This window comes from Globicephala melas, chromosome 15 (genome assembly GCF_963455315.2).
Source record: "Globicephala melas chromosome 15, mGloMel1.2, whole genome shotgun sequence".
NCBI lineage: Eukaryota > Metazoa > Chordata > Mammalia > Artiodactyla > Delphinidae > Globicephala > Globicephala melas.
The window spans coordinates 41,153,553-41,175,307 of NC_083328.1; the positions used below are offsets into that span (position 1 = coordinate 41,153,553).

Below are 21,755 nucleotides of genomic sequence, written 5' to 3' on the forward strand. Positions count from 1 at the left end.
CTGATAACTACACAGCGCCTTTCATGCAAAAATCTGCCCTGGTTCTTTGAAACAATGCACATAAGGTGTTGGTAAAGTCATAGGAACTGCCAATTTCACTTTCTGTTTCTTGCCACAAATTAACACTGAGCACAGAGCAGTGGAAGTTCCTAGCAACTAACCAGTTTACCTTCACCCAAGCAGGTAACAATGACATCAGGATCCTTAACCCATGTGAATATCACCATTCTCACGAGCTACACAACCCTGCCAAGGAATGCTCAAGTGCCTTCTGCAGGATGTGTCACTTCCAAGAGAGGGCTTTGTTCATGTTCATGCCAACACCAACTGCTCCCGGGACCGCTGAAACCTCCCCCGCCCCCCAGGCCAGGTCAGGGCCTCTGCTCTGGGGCCCACAGCCCTGTTCCTCCCCGTCCTAGATGGTGTCACACTGTACTCCACTCTTGGTGCAGCTCCTGACTTAGTTCTGATGGAAGGGTCTGTCTCCTCTGTTAGAGACAGTCCCCACCCTCACAGACCTCCTGTGTGTCTCTGCATCATCAGGCACCCTGCAGGGAATATAGCATTTAGCTCAATATTTTCTTGAACGAACTAAATAAAAGAAACAGCCTATAATATACAATCACAGGACAGTGACCACAGCTTGTAACCCATCAGATCTCATGCCGATGGGAAAAAGTGGCCTGACCTTCTTCAGATCCTTGGGGTTATTAGGAGAGAAATGTCAACCCTCTGCTGAGGACGCCCGATTCCGCTCTGCAGCCCCAGCTCTCGCGGCCCCTGTTCCAAGTGAGGGTCTAAAGGCTTCTCGTTCTCACCCTCACTTTCTGCTCTTCCCGCAGGAACCACCCACTGCGCTGCTCAAGCCGAAACCTAGTCCCCATCCCGGCTCCTCCCAGCTCCTTCCCAGCCCGTGTCCGGGGTGTGGGCTCCTCCACAGACCCACCGGGCACTGTACCCCATCCCTGCCCACCACCCATCCCCGCCCAGGGTCCCCGCATCCCCACTTCCCCTCCACGGTCCCCTCTCCACACTGCCGTCAACAGTAAAATGGAATAAACCAAATCAGACCATTCTTTTACTCAAAACCTTCCAACGGCCTCCAGTTCTGCTTACAATAAAATCCAAACCCTTTACCATAGCCTGGCGGCCCTGCGGGCTTTCCTCCACTCAAGGCCAAGTCCGTCCCACACCACTCTCTCTGCGCCCTGCACTCTGGCCGCCGTGGCTTCTTTCCATCTCCCAAGCTTCCCACACGTGTTCCCCTCCCTGATCTTCATCCAGCTCATTCCTTCTCATCCTTCAGAGCTGGGACCCCACACAACCTCCACAGAGAAATCTAAGGAGCCCCCGTGTCCCCAAGCATGGCCTCCATCACCCACCTCCTCCTTCACGGAGTCTGGCGGGTGGGCGGCCAACTGCTCGCCTGTGAATGGGCCGCAGCGAGCAAAGCATCCCCATGCTGAGGACATGGGTACACAGGTATGGCAAGACAGCACAGAAAGGTTATGGGCCACGAACAGTCTACCTTCCCTCGCCTCCCCGGTCCCTCAGAAATACTCGAGTGTCAGCGACCTGAGCAAAGAGGGTCCTCGTCAAGGCTGAGGGGCTTCATGCAGACAGAGACACCCTCATGAGGCCAGAGTCCAGGCGGCAGCCACCTTCCTCCTCAGCCATTCACTGTCTTCCTTGTGGGTTAGCAGTGGATGGAGCTTAAAGTCCTCAGGACAAGACAAGCAGACGCCCTCCAGGTCACCCAGCACACAGTGAACGAAGGGTGTAACATCTGTAACTACTAGTTTATTTACCCATGTGAGGACTCCTCACTCGTCTGGGAGTCCCCTTCACGTGATCCCTGCCCACAGCACTTAAGATTAGTGGAGACTGTCTCATTTATTCATTTACTTCTCCACCGACCGGCACTCCACTAGAATGGAAGCCACATATGGGCAGGAATCACATCTGTTTTGTTCCCTGCTGTACTTCCAGCCCCAGGAATAGAGTTTGGTACCTGAAAGGTACTTGACACACATTTGTTAAATGAACAAACAAAAAATAAATATCAAATATTTTCTATCTCTACTTCAAAACCTAGACTGTTTCCACGATCTGTCTTGTTTTTGAAAAACAAGACTCATCAGATGAATATTTACAAAGCATAGATCTTGGAGAAGGCGGGCACTGGGAGTTAGCGTCCTGCAGAAGGGAACACAAGGGAGTATCACAGGTCTACTTTGTAACAAGGTAACTTCGAGAACCAAAGATATATAGGAGGAAGACTGCTCAGGAAAATAACAAAAAAAAGCCTATGACCACAAACTTCCTTTCGAAAGACACTCTTCATCTGTTCATTCAAACAAGACTGAGTCCTGAGCCCTGCCAAATAGCCCTGCGCCAAATGCTGGGAAATTCCAAGAGAATACAGTGCAGGGCCCTCCAGGGTACAGGAACACAAGCGAGTAACGGAGACGGCAGCGTGCCTGAAGCTCAGGCAGGGCATCAAAGCAGGGAGTGACAAGGCCACCTGGGGGGGTTGGGAACATTAAAAACACCGTACATTTATGCTTTGAAAGACACACTTTCATGACTGTATTTTATTTGACCCTCACCACAACCCTGTGAGGGGGATGGGGCAGGTGTGGTTAAGACAAAGAAACCTCAGGTTCAGAATCGTCTGTAACCTGCCCAAGGTATCAGGCCAGTCAGAGACTCCTGTCCGGGTCTCCAGCTCAAACCTGAGCTACACAAAGGCCTCAGAAACAGACGGAAGAAGTCAAAACCAGAAATTGGGTCAGGAATATAGAGAAATACGTCGTCCCCTCGGGGATGGGATGTGCAGGAGAGCCTGAGGGAGAAGAGCAGGGGGATGAGAGGACAGGTAAGACACGAGGGGAGACGCAGCCCGGCTCCCCACAATGACCTCACAGCAACCTCCCCGTGGCCTCGTGGGGCCAGCAAGGAAGCAGGAAGGAGGGGAAGTCCCCAGGTACAGAGCCCAGGCTGTAGACCACCTTTGAGGTGATGAGTCTGGGTGTGTTTGGCACCGACGCTAGCACGCTGCCTGGCTGGCATCACAAAACCCAGGCAAGTGCATTCACACTGACCACAGAGAAGCAACCAGCAGCCAGCTTTACAGAGCTGAGGGTCATTCTGGGATTTGTAAAGCAATCTCCTTTACCACCAACCAACAGCCAATCAACTGTTTCTACTATTTTCCCATTATATCTGAAAAATAATCTATATTCCACACCAGAAGCTACCCTCCCCTGGCCTTTTGTCCAGCTAAGCCTCCTGCTGACAATGATTTCCCCACATCTAGCTGGAAGACAATAGCAAAGCTTGAAGGCAGACCCTTTGGAGCAGACTGCCTGGGTTCAAGTCCAGAAGCTACAAGACCTTGGCGAGTTATTTAAAACACTTTGTGCCTCAATTTCCTCACCTGAGAAATGTGGCCAACGATGGTTCCTGGCCCATAAAATGAACATAAGCAAAGTGCTCCTAAGTGTGTAGTCAGCATTACGTAAATAAATGTTAGTTGTTTTCCAATTACCTAGCTCCTGGCAAAGGCCATCTCACGAGGTGGGAATAACCCAGCTTCACCTGTGGAGCCATAAAACTCAATGATACGTGAAACTCACCCACTTAATGAGACCTTTCGAAAAGGCACAGCACTTAATCCCAATTCAGCAGCAGATGCTCCAAAACTAGTGGGACTGTCCCTCCACTTCCTCCCACATATAACCCTTCCCAATAGCAATCTTACTCCTTTTTAGTTGGGAGGATCATAGCCCAGCCTCATAAAAACCTGCTGCAGACCCTGAAAGCACCAAAGGAGGAGGGAATGTCCTTCTCAGACTTGGGGGCCCTGGTGGACACTGTCAAGAGGAAGAAGGGGTTCAGACCAGCTCCTCTGGAGTAGGGAGTGACCCCCAATCCTCCTGTCCTCCGTCCCCCACCCTCCCCAGGGCCAAGAACCATCCCAGTGCTGCCTACACATCTGCACGTAGATGAAGACGGCGTCATTTGCTATTTTACTCAGATTCCCTAGATACTGGCACTGAAGCACGATGCTCAAGATCACATGCCGGTGAAAGGGAAAAGGGGTGAGTGAAAAATTCAAGGCGAATGTGGCGACTTAATAAAACGTAATTTAGAAACAGTGAGAACAAGGAAAATAAATGAGTCAGACACAAGACAGAAAACACTGACAAGGAAAAATGTCATGAGTATGGCGCCTTTACTTAAGGGCTAATGAGATTTTGGTGATTCCACCTTTTCACAACTGCCTAGCTCCCTGCCCTCCTTCCCTCTTGCGTTAAGTACTTTATAATAATGCCACGAACTATTCCCGCCCTCCATCCACTCCTTTAGAAAATGCCCACCCACACTGATCTGGGGCTGATCTCCCGACCTGCTGTGGACAACCTGTCATTAGAAGCCCGACGCAGCAGTGGCTGGAGAGTGTCGAGTAGTCTCTGGTTCAAAGAGACTGGGATTGACATATACACACTACTATATACAAAATAGATAATTAATAAGGACCTACTGTAACAGCACAGAGAACTCTACTCAATACTCTGTAATAACCTGTATGGGAAAAGAATCTTAAAAGAGTGGATATATGTATATGTATAACTGATTCACTTTCCTGTACACCTGAAACTAACACAACACTGTAAATCAACTATACTCCAATAAAAAGTTAAAAAACAAAAACAAAGGAAATGAGGAAACTCATGGAGCAGAGCAGGACCCAACCCCAGGCAACCTGCAGCCAGGGCAGTAGCACGCAGCAATGCAGATAGGTGAGGGAATAAAACAGATGCTTGTTGCCGTAAGGTCTCTGTAAGCCTGAGGTTTGGGATGGGTTGTCTTGCACCGTTGCTGTGAAAATGTTGGTGGGGAAGAAAAAGCAACTCATCACCAAGAAGTTTCACCGGCCATGAGAGCCGGCAAGCCCGTGAAGAGGTGCCCCAAGTACGACACATTGTCACCTCCGTCAAAGAAGGAAAAGGAGACAATATGGGTCTGAATAACAAGAGCTGCCAGCTGATACACACTTTCCTCAACAGAAAGTTTCTGCAACACTAACTAGAGTGCAGGCAGGGACTCCTTTTTCTGACACCAGCCGGTAGGTTTTAGAACCTCCTGTGTGCAATGCTGTTCCAAGGGCAGGTAACTGACCTGGAACTCACCTGGTGAGGAGGTAAAGTCCTCATAATGAAGCCCTTTCAAGACTCAGCAGGTATTCGGGTCATAAGACAGCAGGTATGCTGACTATGCTTCAGTGGTAACGCAATACTTTTATGGTCATCATTATTATCAAAGAGAAATTCACATCTGAAAATGCATCTATGTGCAGACCTAAAAGCGTCCTTGTGCTGATTACATGCAAATACAAAATCCTCGTGTGGATGGGGGCGCTAACCTGCATGGCAGATGGAGGCTCCGGCTTCAGTGGCTACAGTCTACACCCGCTCACCCGCCCCCAGGACGCTCTCCAGAAGATTTCAGGGCCTGGCTCACTGTCTTTGCCCTCATAGCCAGCACTGATTGCCACATTTACACAGGTGATGCCCAACTTCCTTATCTCCACTGAGGTTGTCCTCCATGCCCCCTCCGCAACCTCTGCCCCCAGGCCCGCCCGGGCATCCCTCTAACCTCCCTGCCTCCCAATTCTGAACCCATTCTCCCTACCTCCCCTGCTCCCTCCTTCTGGAAACCTAATTCCAACAACTCTTCGACCTTCCTGGGTCCTTCAATCCAATGATCTCACCCCTCTGTCATGATCTATGACCCCTCTGAAGTCTTCACTTCTTTTTTTCTTCCTAATTTGGTTTCCACGATCCACCTTTTTAATCAGCCCTGTCATTGTCCCTCAATCACCTCCCTTCCCCCTGCATCATATTCACTCCATAAAACCCCAGTCAGGGCTACCCTGGTGGCACAGTGGTTGAGAGTCCGCCTGCCGATGCAGGGGACATGGGTTCGTGCCCCGGTCCGGGAGGATCCCACATGCCGCGGAGCGGCTGGGCCCGTGAGCCATGGCCGCTGAGCCTGCGCGTCCGGAGCCTGTGCTCCGCAACGGGAGAGGCCACAACAGTGAGAGGCCCACGTACCGCAAAAAAAAAAAAAAAAAAAAAAAAAAAAACCCAGTCAGTTTCACCCTTAATTCAACCGAAAGTATTTATTTGAGCACAGGTCATGTGCCAGATAGCAAAGATTTTTTTAAGTTGTTGGTTTAAGTACTTGAATAGATGTGAAAGAATGTTTTGTACCTGTGCAACTGATGCTGTATAATAAAACAAGCACTTTAAACCCACTCACCAACTCAACCAAGCATCCCCAACCCCCACTTTACGGGGCTCCACACCATTCATCCAGTTCTCAGCCCTCTCTGGGGCCAATAGCTGGTGCGCATGCACCTCTGTGCCCAAGTGCCACGGAAGGAAGAGGAGCCTAGAACGCCGACATAATACTTTTGGAAGCACTTGGAGGCCTAAACCACATATTCCTGTTTGTAGGAAATGAAATGAACTCGCATTTTAGCTCTGCTGATAACTGTGTTTCCTACATACATTATTACAGCCATGTTGGACTGTTCTATCTCTGTAGAATTTAAACTGAAAGCGAGAGTGGCCTGGAGCAAACACTCCCGGTTTCCCTCCTGCCCCCTCGCCCAGCCACTCGCACGGCAGACCCTTCCTCTTCCTAATGGAGCCCCTGTTTGTTCAGGGACCATCCACCCCGCAAATCCGTGTGCCCTTCGTGGGGGTGGGACCTGATGCTGCTGAGCCAATTACTGTGGCATTAGTCCCCTGCCAGCTATGAGTTTAGACTCAAGCCTGTGACCCAGTGCTGGCCAACAAGCAAGGGGAAGAATTCTGGTGGAGATGCCTGGAAACGGGTCATTGTTCTTAAAGGGACACAAAGCAGAAGTGCTTCTTTCCTCCTGCCTCTGGACGCTGTTCCGTCCGGGTGCGATGCCTGCAGTTCATTTTGCCACTGAGGGGACAAACCTCTGCCATGCAGAGGACACTAAAGAGGGCAAAGCAGGGAGGGGAGAGCGTGCAGATGGGCACGTCACTGAGCTGCCGTGCCAGCTGGCTCGGGGGGCCACCTGCTTTGGGACCTCTTTCTATAGGAGAAAAAATTCTTCATCATTTATGTTTATATTTGGGTTTTCTGTTACCTATATCCAAAAACATCCTTGTAGATACTGAAGTAAAATCTGACAGTAGAACAGGAAACAAATCCTAGTATAATTGAAAGGTTGTAGAAGTTATATTCATCCCACTTTGTTTCCTAAGATGTATTATTTTCATTTCTTTATACCTATATGGTAGCTAGGTGCGGAAAGTAAAATTCTTAGAAGTCAGAAAGATGTTAACACTTTGTTATCCTGGATTGATAGTCCCCATGTAAAAGTGATTCTGATGACGATATACTCCACGTACCCAGAGCTCTAATTTTTAAAAGTAGAGCTACTTTTATCTTAAACATTTTTGACACACCTGTCTCAAAAGCAGGACTCAAACATTATTTTTAACGGATATCAAGTGCCAACACAATAAAACAAAAATATATACACCAATGAAATATAATGTTCAAATCTAATGTGTTTTATATACATGTTTTTTTTTTTTTTTGCGGTATGTGGGCCACTGTTGTGGCCTCTCCCGTTGCGGAGCACAGGCTCCGGATGCGCAGGCTCAGTGGCCATGGCTCACGGGCCCAGCCACTCCGCGGCATGTGGGATCCTCCCGGACCGGGGCACGAACCCGTGTCCCCTGCATCGGCAGGCGGACTCTCAACCACTGCGCCACCAGGGAAGCCCATATACATGTATTTTTTATGAAGTATAGTTGATGTACAGTATTATGTTACAGGTATACAATATAGTATTTCACAGTTTTTAAAGGTTATACTTTATTATAAAATATTGGCTACATTCCCTGTGTTGTACAATATATCCTTGTAGTTTAACTTATACATAACAGTTTATATTTTCATATATCTATTTCTTTTGTAGGAATCAAGTTTCATCCGATTTTTTGAGGCGATGCATAACTACTTCTACTTTTCTTGATCTGAACTGGCCTATATTACAGTCAAAACCACTCACTAGGGAAAGAGCTGGAGATAGAAATAGATAAAACAGGAGCTAAATGGTAACCTCTCCCGCTCCATTTCTAACAAGTAAGGCAGCAGAAAAGTGGTGCTGAGGGCAGAGAGCCGTCTTACTTACGTCAAATAATTATTATTAATAAGCATAATAACGGCTTACAAAAGGGCTTTGTATATATTAACTCAATTAAACCTCCAACAGCCCTAGGAAGCAGGTACTGTCCCACCACCAGGTGAGGGTCAGAGAGGTTAGGTCCCCGCCAGGACTCAAACCCAGGCAGTCCGGCTCCCGCACTGCTTACCTAAGTACGTCTAACGTTAGCTGAAAGTGATGGAGGAGGGGCAGGGAAGTACACCTGGAAACACAAGATTTTTAAGTCCATAAGAGAGAGCTGGTAGATGTCCCGGAACTAAATAGATACTAAACCCCAGGGAGGACCCAGAAGTTGGTTTATTTAGGACACCAGAGCCAGCTTGCAAGGGGAATGGCCTTCCTCCATGATAGGTTAAAAGGGCGGCCTTTCTATGAAGCTAATTCCGCAGAGACTGAGACGGCCCTCCCCAAGGAGCTCTCTTTACTTCCAGAAAATCATCCCACTGTCCCCTGCCGCATCAGCAGCTGCAACACCGTCAGCCCCACTCATCCTCATATAAGAAACCAAACGCCCCTCTGGCCACCGGGCAGTCACCCTGCTCCCCCCAAGCCGGGGTCTGCTGACAGCATGGAAGGGCCTGGCACTGCCAACCTGAAGAATGGGCAGTGGATAATTTGTTGCGTGAGTCCAGTGGGACCCGATAGGGCCATTTAAGTATCATGTAAGCCTTCACTTACTCATGTGAAAAATGTCCAAGGCGTGTTAGGTCAAAAATACAGTGTCAGCCCACGTATAACAACTATTCATGTAAGACTGTGTTTATGTGTGTACCTACAAGACACAGAGAGAGAGGTTGCACGTAAGCAACAACAAGAACAGAAAGCATGTTTACCAAAATTTTAACAATGGTTATCAGAGGACTGCAGAATGTGAAGAGCTTTTTCATACTTAAATTATTTTTTGCTTATTCGTATTATTCAAATGTTTATAATGAGTATGTAAAATTTTATAACCAGAAAACAACTACTATTTTTCAGAAAAAACTATTATTCATTTCAGAAAAAAAAAGCTGCCAGAGTATTTAGAAAGAACTTGTTTTCAAAACCTGACTATGTACCATAAAAAAGAACAGCAGACATGACATCGGCCATAGTTTCCTCCAAACGTGTCTTACTTTTGAAACTTGAAGAACATTGAAGACCTAAACAATACGTACAGTAGTATCTTTGCCAAGACTAAAATGCCCTAAAAACAGAAAATAATTTAAATTTCCTCTGCCCAACATTGGCGTTAGACCTCTTCTGTAATAACACGTACGTTGTACATAATGCCTTGTAATGATCTAGGTGTAGAGGACTTCTGCTGTCTTTAGAGAAAGCTATGTTTCTCTAATTGTCATTTACTGGAAAGGGTAGAAAAATGATAGGTCGGGCAGGAAGAAACGGTCTCTGTCCAGCCACTCAACAGCTTGAACTGAATAGGAACAAGCAAAGGTGTGACACCTCTGAATGCAAAAAGGTGATGAAATTTCCAATCACCGGCAGGTTCACTTACAAGACCTGGTGGCCTTAGCACACGTCAAGTCCTGTTTAAACCTGGACTGATCACCGACCGCGGAGCAGACTCCCCTTCGGCGCACGCTCAGCAGCAACACCAGGTCCTAGAAACCACACGTCTTTTCAATTAACACTGAGCCAAAGACCAAGACTCCCTCAGGCCTTTGCATTAAGAAACAACCTAGAGGGAGTCCCGTGGTGGTCTAGTGGTTAGGATTCGGGCTTTCACTACCTAAGGCCCAGGTTCAATCCCGGGTCAGGGAACTGAGATCCTCCAAGCTGTGGGGGGGTAGCCAAAACAAACAAACAAAATTTATTTTGAAATGGCTCAAGTTCTTAAAAAAGAAACACAACTTAGAGCACAAACAGCGTTCTAATTTAGCAGGTACCTGAAACTGAGCCCGTCTGCTGCCTTTCTCACCATTCAGAGATTAATTAACATTGCACTGACCCATCAACGTTTTCCTGTGCTCATTCATTTCCAGCCACTGGCTGATCTCCATTTCTTGTCAGCATCAGGGCACTTTCAAAGATACCTACTCTTTGGCTCTTACTAGAATTTGGGGCGACGTAGTAAGCGCATCTACACACTATCACAAGCTCGGTCTGCTGTGTGGCCCCATCTCACGTCTGGCGCACTCAAGCATTCCTGCCCCACTGGCCACGGTGGTCCTGGCCTGTCTTCTTATCAGGACCCACCGCTGCAACAAGGAAGGACCAGCCACGTGTGCCAGCTAGGGCTCCCCGGCCACGGCTGGCTTCTCCTCTCCAGCACTGCTTCTTTCTCTCCCCTCTTCTCTTTTCTGTCTGCAGTCACTGTTCCGTTTGGGGGCAAAGGCCATCTCCCTAGGTGTCATTTCTTCATTTGTGACTTATGTATACACATACATTTTGAATATCTATTTATTATAATTTTTCCTATTAATATGTAGGAGCTCTTTATGTTTGGGGGATATAACTATTTCCTCTCCTCTAAGTTTCAAGTTATTTTTCCAGTTCATTATTTACTTTTTGCTTCAGTTAAAGATGATATGTTTGTATATGTATTTATTTTAGGAGCAGGAAGAAAGGAATGGAACCATTCTCTCAAAAGTAAGTATCTGCAACATGACACACGCACACACATACACACACATGCATACACACACGTGCACACACATACACAGAAAGACTATGTAATACTTTACTCCCACTCTGGGAGCTCAGCATAAGCTCTACTCTACCAAGCCTCTCTGGCCCAAACACATCCTCATCTTATCAGATACAGAATCCATGGAATAAAGAGGTTTACACTGTCGGCACCGGAAATATGACCAGACAGAATGAAAACACGCTAAGCCCTTTAGAAAGCTGCAAGGAAGCAACATGTGTCCTCAGCTCCCCTCTCTTCCATGCAGTCCTGAAAATACTAGCAAGATTTCACTGGAAGAATGTTCACCACTAGTTATAACAGGCCCTTTTCGGGGGATGGTAATTCAGTTTTGGTTTTTGTAAATTTAAAATTTGACAACAGTGTCTCTCCCATTTTGTTTCCATGAAAAAATATCTGGGGTACTTGCCTAAGCCTCACCCAAGCCTGTCCTTACCCACAGCCCTCTGGCCCCGCTGGCCCTCAGCCTCCACCCCAGTCAAGGTTTCCCCAACCTCTTCTCCCTTTTGTCCACAGAAATCGTCCTTTCTTAAAGCTCTTCCCCTTGGATCCAGGGGGTGGGTCTGACAGTGCACGCACACATGGGAGGAGAGAGGGCTCTGTCAGGAGAACTTAATTCGTGGTCTTGAATCTTTTTTTTTTTTTCTGGCTGTGCCACGCACCATATAGCATCTTAGTTCCCCAACCAGGGATCGAACCCACGCCCCCTGCACTGGAAGCGCAGAGTCTTAGCCACTGGACCGCCAGGGAAGTCCCTTGAATCATTACTTTAATGATGGGAACTTCTGGCTGGGGTAGGAAGGCTTCTAGAAATTTTTCTAAACATCCATAGCGGTGGCCGCTACTCTCCCCCAGACTGAGATCCATCTATGTGGAAATCACATTCTTGGTTTTTCAGAATGCAAGCTCAGGCGTGCCCAGTGCTGTGTACAATGCCTGGCACATGGTTGGGGTTGGATAAAAAATAACTGTTAAACGAATAAAGGGACTCTGGAGCCAGCTGCCTGGGTTCAAATCCTGACTCTGTCACTTACTAGCTGTGCAACCGTAGGCAACGTTCTCAACTTCTCTGGGTCTTATTGGTAAAATGGGGATAATAACATTCCCTATCCCACTTGGGAGAGGATTAAATGCATTAACACATGTGAAGTGTTTCTGCGGTACTTGGCACATGGAAAGCGCTGATTAAATGCTACTTATTATTATTACAAATAAGAAAGTATGTCACCAAAAGGAATCAAGATGTACAAAAAGCTGCTGGTGTTCTCAACGTTATTTAGTATCAATATCACTTAGTGAGAGAGATTAGGCAGAACGCAGATAAGTAGAATACAAAACCAAAGGCTATAAATGCCAAATGGAAGGCACAAAATGCTATGGGAATTCTGAGGAAAGATCATTTCAGCGAAAAGGGACGAAGACACTTTGTGTGAAGATGTAATATACCTCCGCCGGCTCCTGGAAGAATTTTACGTGACAGGTTGGATGACACCTCTGGGAAAAGGGACGGCATATTAGTTTGGGTTCTCCGAAAAGCAGACACCAAGACAGGAGTGGACACGCAGGAGGTTTACTGAGGGAGCTGTCTGTGAAGGATGAAGGGGAGGACCTGAGAAGGGAGGTCTGACCCCTGCACAGAAGAGGGGAGGGGAGGAGGGCTGAGGAGGAAGAGGCAGCACAGGTCTGAAAAGCTGCCGGCCAGGCCAACAGGGAGCCCTTGAGACAAAGTCTCCCTTCAGAGGCATCTGGGTCTCAAAGGAACGGCCACATCAGTACCCCCGCGTGTTCAGTAACTGGCTGGGAGGAGCCCAGGAGGAGCTCAGCTTTGGCTACACAGTGGTGGTGAATCCAAGGGCAGCATTGGGAGCAACGGCCAGTGGCGCTCCCCGGAGCACAGCTGATCTGAATGCTCACCCTCACAGCTCCCACAGCTGGGCACAAGCATCGTCCCTAGTACCTCCTGTGCCCTTGAAAGCCAGGTTGAGCCTCAATAAATAAATGACATCACTGAAACTCAAACACAAGACAACATCAACGGGTTCCTTATCTTTTTCAAAAGGAATTTTTTTTTTAACTAAACCACAGTTGCAAAATCAAAGTACGTATTTACTGTTAAAGATTACAACTACTTTTAAAATAGTGTTCAGTATCTTTCAGACGTGGTTTCAGTTTCTAAAACAACATAAAGGACATAAAATCGTTATGAAACATCTCTTTGCTAAATATCAAAGTTAAAATTCTGGAATGAGGATTCAGAACTAATGCAGAAACAAAGCTCTGCTAAGAACCTAGAGGGTAATAAATCCTTAAGACAGCAATTTGATCAAATGAGAATACGAGAAAACATTTGCAAAAGCGTGAAGTGCTACATGAATGTGAGCTATGGATACAGTCAAGTTACGTCTTAGGTGGGGTTAAGTCACGTGAAAGGTAAAAATGGAGAAAATCACAATTACCCTTAAACATGAGCGGCACACCCAGCAGGGAAGATGTTCCCACAGTGACAGACATGAAGGAAAGAAGACCTCTGAGGACACAGCGAAGTCCCTTGTCCCTCCTCATGCCGCCAGGCAGGCACATGGTCGCTGAGTGGAAGGGCAGGCAGCATCCACATCACTTAAACTGTGCCCATTTTATTTATATAGATACACATCATATATATTTATATTTATATATATATAAATATATATACACATACACACACAGACCCATCCATCCTCAATCTGTAATTTCCCAGTCTCTTCCTGGCATATTAATGTGTACTATTCCCATTGCAAGGCCCAGAAATCTTATATGACTCAAGCCGGCTAGAGCAAAAACAGGGTGCTCCAGGCTCCTACAACTGAGAAGCTCAGGGTGGGGATGGCACAGACAGGGCTGAGCCCCTCAGCTCACACAGGGTCCACGGACACTCCTCACTCTCCATCTCTCCGCTCTGCTTCCCTCTGACTGTGAATTCAATTTGAGGTGTGTGCTCCCCACATGGAGGGAAAGATGAACACTGGCAGCCCAGGCTACATCCTCCTGGTCTGTAATCCAAATGCATGGGAGCTCTCACCCGCCAGGAATCCATGTTTCAAACCTCAGGGAGACTGGGACTCCTGGACTATCACCGAGGGGAGGCACTGGATTTGGTGGCTCCTCTGCTTAAAACTCTTCCCCGGATTCCAAACGTCCACCCATGGCACAGGGTAAAGGACAGTGTGCACTTAGCCACGTGGTGGCCACACCATCACCTCTGCACAAGCTCCTCTCGCGGCAGTCCCCTTGCCCCCAGCCTGCCCACCTGGGAAACCCGTGTTCATTACTCCAGACCCACCTCAGCCCCGCACCCCTAAGGAAGCACTGGCAGCCTCTCCAAGGGGCCCTTCTGCTGTGCCTCCTCTACACCTGCAGCCACCTGTACAGTCCCACCCACCACACGCACTCCCCCACCCCTACCCCATCCCCACACCCCAGCACTAACATCCTCGTGGTAAATGCAGCTGTTTACCTGTCTGTCTCCCCTAACAAACAGTAAATCCTGGGCTTGTGCCTTATTGATCTCTGAAGACACAGCCCTACCAAGCAGACACACACACACACACACACACACACACACACACACACACGGACTCGAAAAAATGTACGTGAAACTGAATTTTTTAAAAATCCAAGAACAAGATAGTTGCTTACTACATTTATATATTAATTATTCTTGATTTTACAGTAGAGTAACATATTCCTTCTTTTAAAAATAATTTTAAAATTTAAATTGAATCAATTTGCTATTTTGAAAGCAATAAACTGTTCTCTAGTTTCATCTGTGGCACTTAGAGACCAAAGATCAGTGCTCTAAACAGCTAGTAAAAGTATTTATGTCCATCTGCAAATAAAGCACTTACAAACAAAATAAAAGTACAAATTATAAAAGTTTACATCAAAATATTCCAGACCTACCAATTATCTCTCTTCCCAGAATAAAAGGTCAAAGGCAACCTTTTCTAGTTATCTCAAACAAAACATCTGAGCTCAGTCAGACTTTTATCCTAGGTCCACCTTTCTCACTTCAGAAGGCTAGACAATTTCAAGCACTAGGAGCAGGGACGGCGTATTTGTGTGACATATATGTGTCCAAAGTTCATTTTACATTCCAGAAGTTACAGATATAAAATGTTACTAACCGGTGAAAAATGAGCAAAGGGAGCATTAGGGCAAAATCGCTTTAATTAAGACGAGGTCAACTGAGAGAAACCATCCCAAGACTGTCTGAAGGGCCTGGAGTTATACCCCCAGCTTTGCTCTGGTTGCAGAATGTCCATGTGGCACTAATGTCCATGCAAATATTTTACCACCTGTAAGGCCTGCCAAGGGCACAGAGAGGTCAGTGAACACGAAAACACAGAAGGAGTCTTTTTATCTTCTGCCATGTTCAAGTCAAATATGGCCTCAAGTCTCCCTAGAAGAATACGGTAAAGCAGACTAGGCAGAGAGCAGCAAAACTCAAAGCAACATTTCTGGGAGACGCGCAAAAACTGCTTGGCTTTTGTTTACAAGTTAACATTCACTCTGGTGGGTAAATATATTTTCTGGTACGTAAATATGCTTGCGTCAGGTAACTAGCAAAAGCTCGACACGGGCTGTATAATCCTATGACCCCCAGCTCTGCCCCTTAGAGACAGGGAGCTGGCAGACAAGGAGCCCACCTCCGGGAGCCTCAGTCTCCCCATCTCGAGGTCGGGGGTGGGAACACTACCTTCATCACAGGTTGTAGGACGATCCAGTGAGATCACAATGCTAATAACCATGCCATAGCTTTCTAACCCCTCATTAAGCTCCAGACACCACATCCAGCACCTCCCAGACAGTTCCATTTGTATCTCACCTTCTTCTCAAACTCAACACACATCAGCACCAAACTCATCTTGCTCTGTCGTTAGCCAGAGTCTCCTCCCAACTCTTCTGGCTCTATCCAAGACACCTCCACTCCCCCAAATACCTAACACCAATTATCAAATTCTAACAACGCAGTTTATTGCTAGTCAGATTGCAAAGGAAGTGGCCGCCTCAACCCTCGCTGCCTGCAGGGCAATGGGAGCGACACTGAGGACAGCACTGTGGGACAGCACTGTGGGTTGAGGCAGAAACGCAGCAGTCTGACCTCCATGGAATCTAATCCAAGAAAATAATGCAAAATGCAGGAGAAGCCGCCTCCCAAGATGTTCAGAGTAGTTATTATTTACACCAGAGAAAGAAAGAAAAAGAGAGAAAAAGCGAGAGAGAAAAAAAAGAGGGAGAGATGAAGGAAGGAAACTATTTAACTACTATTTAAGCTAAATTATGGTACATCGCCTCAACAAACATCTGTAGTTAATAAAAATAAAAGGAACAAAACATGGGGAAATGCTAAAAGTAAGCTTAAAAGGCAACGTTTAAAATTGTAAGTGAACTTGTCCCTACTTAAAGCAACAGATGCACAAAAGGAAACGTCAAAATGTTGAGTTTTGCTCTATGGGCATATAGAGCCTCTGTGAGCAACTGTTCTCTCCTCTCTGGTTCCAGATATTTGGTCTGAACCCTGGTGTCACTAGATTTGACTGGCCTGTGGCCCCTGACCCCAAACCTCTTCTCCTTCAGATTAATCACTCCTCGCCCAGCTTCTGCAAACCTCATGTTCATTCCTCCCTGAGAATCGCTTGTCCTGCCACAGGGTCCTTCGTGGCCCCGCCCCTCCTCTCCAGGCCCCAGCCCCTGTCTGTTCCTTCGTCACCAGTCTTCTCAGTGTCTCCCTGCCTTCCCACTGGCCCCGTCCATTTATCCTGGCCCTGCCGGCAGAGAGGCAGTGCTTGAATATTACCATTCGACCTGCTAAGAATTCTCCAATGGGCCCTCTCACCTGCAGGATAAGATCTGAGCTTCTAACTGCGGCAAACAAGGCCCTTTCTGATCTGGCCCCAACCTGCCTCAGCTCCTACCGGTCAGGCCACCTCTCCTCCCCTCCCCCATGACCCCGAAGTCCAACTCGCTGTCCTGCCCTTACCCCTGGCCTACACACCACTTTGGTGACTGCTCTGACACTGTGGACACCCTCAGGGCCAGGGTTCCAGCACCCAATCCTCAGTGCCCGAGGTTCCTCAACCTCCCGCATCATCACTGTGTATTTCCACCACCAGCTCCTCCCCACCTCGGCCTGAAATGCTCTCCCCCTCGACTCTCCCCAAGTCTAACCCTGCTCTGTCCAGCATGCCGCTGGCTACCTGTGGCTCCTGAGCTCTCGAAATGCCACTGGCCCGACCGGAGACGTGCTGCACACGTACAGTACACATGGGATTTCAAAGACTTGCTATCAAAAAATGATGGAAAAAACTGAACATTTTACTTTCATTACCTGTTGATTTAACACATATTAGATGTATGGGGTTAAAAATATATAGATATTAGTAAAATTAATTTCACCTGTTTCTTTTTACTTTTTTAGATGTGGCTACCAGAGCATTTTTAATCACACCTGTGGCTGACATCTATTTCTATTGGACAGAACAAGTCTAACCATTCTTCAGGGTCTCCTTCAAGATGCCCCTATCTTTGTTCTTAATGATCTTTTCTGCCCCTAGAAATCCTATAATGGAGTCCACCGTATATAAGCCACTATCTAATTACATAGCACACTACGTGCTTACTGGTATTTTACATCTCTTCTTCCTGCCACATCAATACCATTTCTAAATCCTATTTTGGGACTCACAGTAGGCACTCAACTTGTAATTAGACATGGAATCTTTGCTGCAGCAAGACAGCAGTTTACAGAATGTTTTTTTAGTTTTGTTTTGTTTACTTATTTATTTTCCCAAGGATGATTTCAACAATGTAAGGAGACCTGGGAGTCAGGGGACCTATCAGCTCTTTGTTCTTCCTCTAAATTACATAATACATACACAACGTTGAGTGCATGGCTTGGCCCCCAGTAAGCCCTGCCTGTGTCTCAGTTTCCCCTCCCCCTTTAAAATAAAGTTAAGGGCTTCCCTGGTGGCACAGTGGTTGAGAGTCCGCCTGCTGAGGCAGGGGACACGGGTTCGTGCCCCGGTCCGGGAAGATCTCACATGCCGCAGAGCGGCTGGGCCCGTGAGCCATGGCCGCTGAGCCTGTGCTCCACAATGGGAGAGGCCACAACAGTGAGAGGTCCGCATACCACAAAAAAATAAAATTAAATTAAATTAAAATTAAATAAAATAAAGTTAATAATACCAGGCCAATCTACAATATATAGGCAGGTCAAAGTAGCTAAGCAAGTTCTAACTGGAGTCATTACCATGATATGAAGAAATACTCTACCTTTCACAGCTAACTGTATCTTTCTCATCCAGCTGTCTTAAATACAGACTAATTTTTATGAAGAGGGAGCAAATCCATCACAATTATTAAAATAAGAAAGGAGAAGGGACAACCTACCAAAACGCTTGTCCCATCCTACTAACGACAGGAAAACAGTAATGACAGAGGAAACTGTTACATGTCCACTCCAAGCTGAAGTGGCTTATACATCACACTCCCAATAACCTTTATGAGGCAGACATCACCATACCCATTTACAGAGTAAAGAAACAGATTCAAAGGCTGAGTAATTGGTCCAAACTCATGCAGCTGCAGGCTACAAATCCAGGTCAAGTGCTATTAACTTTGTATGTAATAAAAAATAACATCGTTATTATCACTGGAAAATATATGAAAAGCAAGAGTATTATCAAAATATACAAATAAAAATACAATAATAATTTCTATTCATTTCCTTCAAATAGTTTCTTTTTTTTTTTTTTTGCAAATATACTTTTTTTTCTCCCAGTTTTATGGAGACATAACTGACATGTAGCACTGTATAAGTTTAAGGTGCACAGCATAATGATTTGACTTACATACACCATGAAATGATTATCACAGAAAGTCTAGTGAACATCCATCATCTCGTATAGATACAAAACGAATGAAATAGGAAAAAAAATGTTTTTCCTTGGGATGAGAATGCTTAGGATTTACTCGTTTAACAACTTCCATATGCAATATACAGGAGTGTTAATTACAGTTACCATGCTGTACATTACATTCCTAGGACTTATTTTATAACTGGAAGTGTGTACCTTTTGACTAACTTCATCCAATCATCCCCCCACACCCTGCCTCTGGTAACCACAAATCTGGTCTCTTCTTCTTTTTCTTTTTAATTTTTATTTGTGTATGGTTGATTTACAATGTTGTGTTAGTTTCTGCTGTACAGCAAAATGAATCAGTTATACATATACATATACATATATCCCCTCTTTTTTAGATTCTTTTCCCATATAAGTCATTCCGGAGTATTGAGTAGAGTTCCCTGTGCTATACAGTAGGTCCTCATTAGTTATCTATTCTACATATAGTAGTGTGTATATGTCAACCCCAATTCAAATAGTTTCTTGATCTTGGCTAAATCCTATTTTTCAGATGAAAAGGACTTTTTTCCTAGTAGACTTTTCCTTAAAGTAGCAAACCAGTAGGATATGCGACGTGGTGGGACTAGTACGTTGCTGTACTATTTTTCTTTAAAGCCTTTCAACCACCGTCGTAAGTGAAAGTTTACATGAAACATTATGAACTAGAACTCCTCAGACACATTTACAAAAATCTAGTACCTGCAGATAAGATTACAGTAATAAATGAAGTAAACTGGGCCAGTCCACCAGCGATGCATCAACAAAAACCAACATACATAAGGAAATATCACAGAGCCTCTCCACGCTGCAAAACTGAGGTCAGATGGCTCAATGAAAGGACAAAAGAAAGTTCCTCAAAATAAGACACACATCTTCAACTGAAACCACAGAGCCTTGAAAACTAACTACTTTCTCAGAACAGTAACAATGTACTGTGTGTCTCTAAGAAAATGAACATCTAGGTTTAATTGCGTCTGCCTTTGCAAAATGTAGCCAACTTAATCCTGTAGACTTGGACAGAACAAAAGTTCAAGCTCTCCGCCACAGAAAAAGTCCCAAGTATCAACTGCTTTAAAATACCACTCTACTCTCCTTTATCAAAAAATGTCCCTGCAGGAGGTGTTAATCAGTCACTACTAAGAGAACCCCACACAATGCGTCCTGTGTGCTCCTGGTATTTTAGTACAGGAAGTAGAAAGTTCAGTTTACCAAGAACACCAAATTTCACTTTCAAAAGTCTTGAAAACTAATCCCTCTAACAGTACTTAATTTACATTTCATTCCAAGCTGACCCAGACGGGCGGAATCTCAAGGAATCTGAGAATGTAAAAAACTTCACCTGGCAAAACCAGGTGTGTGGATTTGTTGTTTTCCTTAGAGGTACTTCACGGAGTATAAATAGAAATCATCTGCAAATTTTAATCTCATGAACAAGATCTTTATTTAAAATTCTCACCTATATGATGAATTCTGTTATACCGTATTTCCTCAAGTGACAGACACATTAAGACTCTGTGCCCTAAATCAGGTGATTTTGCTCATTTTAAGAATAAAAAAAAGACATCTAGAAGAAACATAAAGTATCTTTTTCTCAGCCCGCAAATAACACAAAGACAAGCCTGTCTATAGACAGCAAAGGTGTTTCCACCTTAAACACAAGTTAAGACTAAGGAGGTAAGAAGAGAAAACAAAACAGCATAGCAAACCAGCTACAGATCACAGGTGGCAGGGGAGAGGAAGCCTTGGGAACACTTCACACCCACAGGGGTGAGTTTCATCCCAGGTCAAGTGCAGGCCGACCTGGGCTCTGCAGAATCTCCACCCAGAGGGCTCATAAAAACGGAAGAAGGCACATAACCATCAGTGTCATCCTGACAATAAAGGAGAAGCAGCCTCCTTGAACCCAGGAAAGTCACCCCTCCCTCCAAGCAGACACGAGGAGCCCCCTTCACACCAAGAACACAAAGAAAATGAAGCAGCCAGACCCATGGGAAGAGAGAGGGCACTTAAATTTAACCCGGGGCCACTTGGGGGCTCAGTCTGTTCGGGGATCGGACTCAAAAGTAAAAATAAAATTAAAGTGGAGGGGGAGGAGGAGATGACAGTTCAATTAAGTCCGTGCTGGGACCACTTGGGGTCTCAGTCTACTTAGGGTCTCGGACTTAAAAATAAAAACTAAAAACTGGGAGGGAAGATGACAGTTCGATGTGTGCGTGAGAGGACCCCCGGGCGTCCAGGGTTTGCTGGGGAGGGGACCGTCCCGGCCGCGCCCGGCCCCGAGGCCACCCGGCGAGAATCTGGGGTAAGTTTACACTAGAGGGCGACGGGCAAGCCCGCGGGCCAGGCTGCCCGCTTCCCGGGAACAACGCCGGGGCCCGGGCAGAGGGTCTGCGCCCCCCGCCCCGGCATCCCGCCCCGACCCCCGCCCGCGCCGCGCCTCACCCAGCAGCGCCCGCAGGTGCTTCAGGCGGGTCAGCACGTCCTTCTTGGGGTCCAGCACCTTCTGCGTGGACTTCTTCACATCCCCGTGGCTCCTTCGGGAGAACATCCCGCCGCGGGGAGCCCGGGCCCCGCCGGCGGGGCAGGAGGCGCCTGCGCCGCGCGAGTCACCGCATAGGGTCAGGCCGGCGCGTGTCTCCCGGGCCGCCCGCCGCCGCCCGCCGCCGCTACGGCTGTGGCTCCAGGAAGGAGGGGCGGGCCTGGCCGGCGAGGGGCGGAGCAGGAAGGCGGTGTCGACGCTAAACCCATCGCCCCGCCCCACGGGAGGTGCCGTCCGGCCCCTGGGCGCAGCGCACGCGCGCGTCGTCTGGACCCGCCTCGCGGGGGCGCGCCCGGGCTCCGAGGAGGCGCCGCGAATCACAAAGAAGCGGGCCCCGCGCACACG

General features: G+C 46.9%; 1 protein-coding gene across 4 annotated transcripts in view; it reads right to left on the reverse strand.

Annotated features, from left to right (window-relative positions):
* Positions 1-21,519, reverse strand: part of RALGAPA2 (Ral GTPase activating protein catalytic subunit alpha 2) — a 282,220-nt gene extending 260,701 nt beyond the window's left edge. For all 4 annotated transcript variants that reach the window (XM_030872473.2, XM_030872472.2, XM_060284396.1 and 1 more), the window contains exon 1: positions 21,314-21,519. In XM_030872473.2, coding sequence (XP_030728333.2) covers positions 21,314-21,419 — 106 coding nt within the window. In that variant the 5' untranslated portion in view covers positions 21,420-21,519. The remainder of the gene's footprint in view (positions 1-21,313) is intronic.
* Positions 21,520-21,755: the final 236 nt, after the last annotated feature.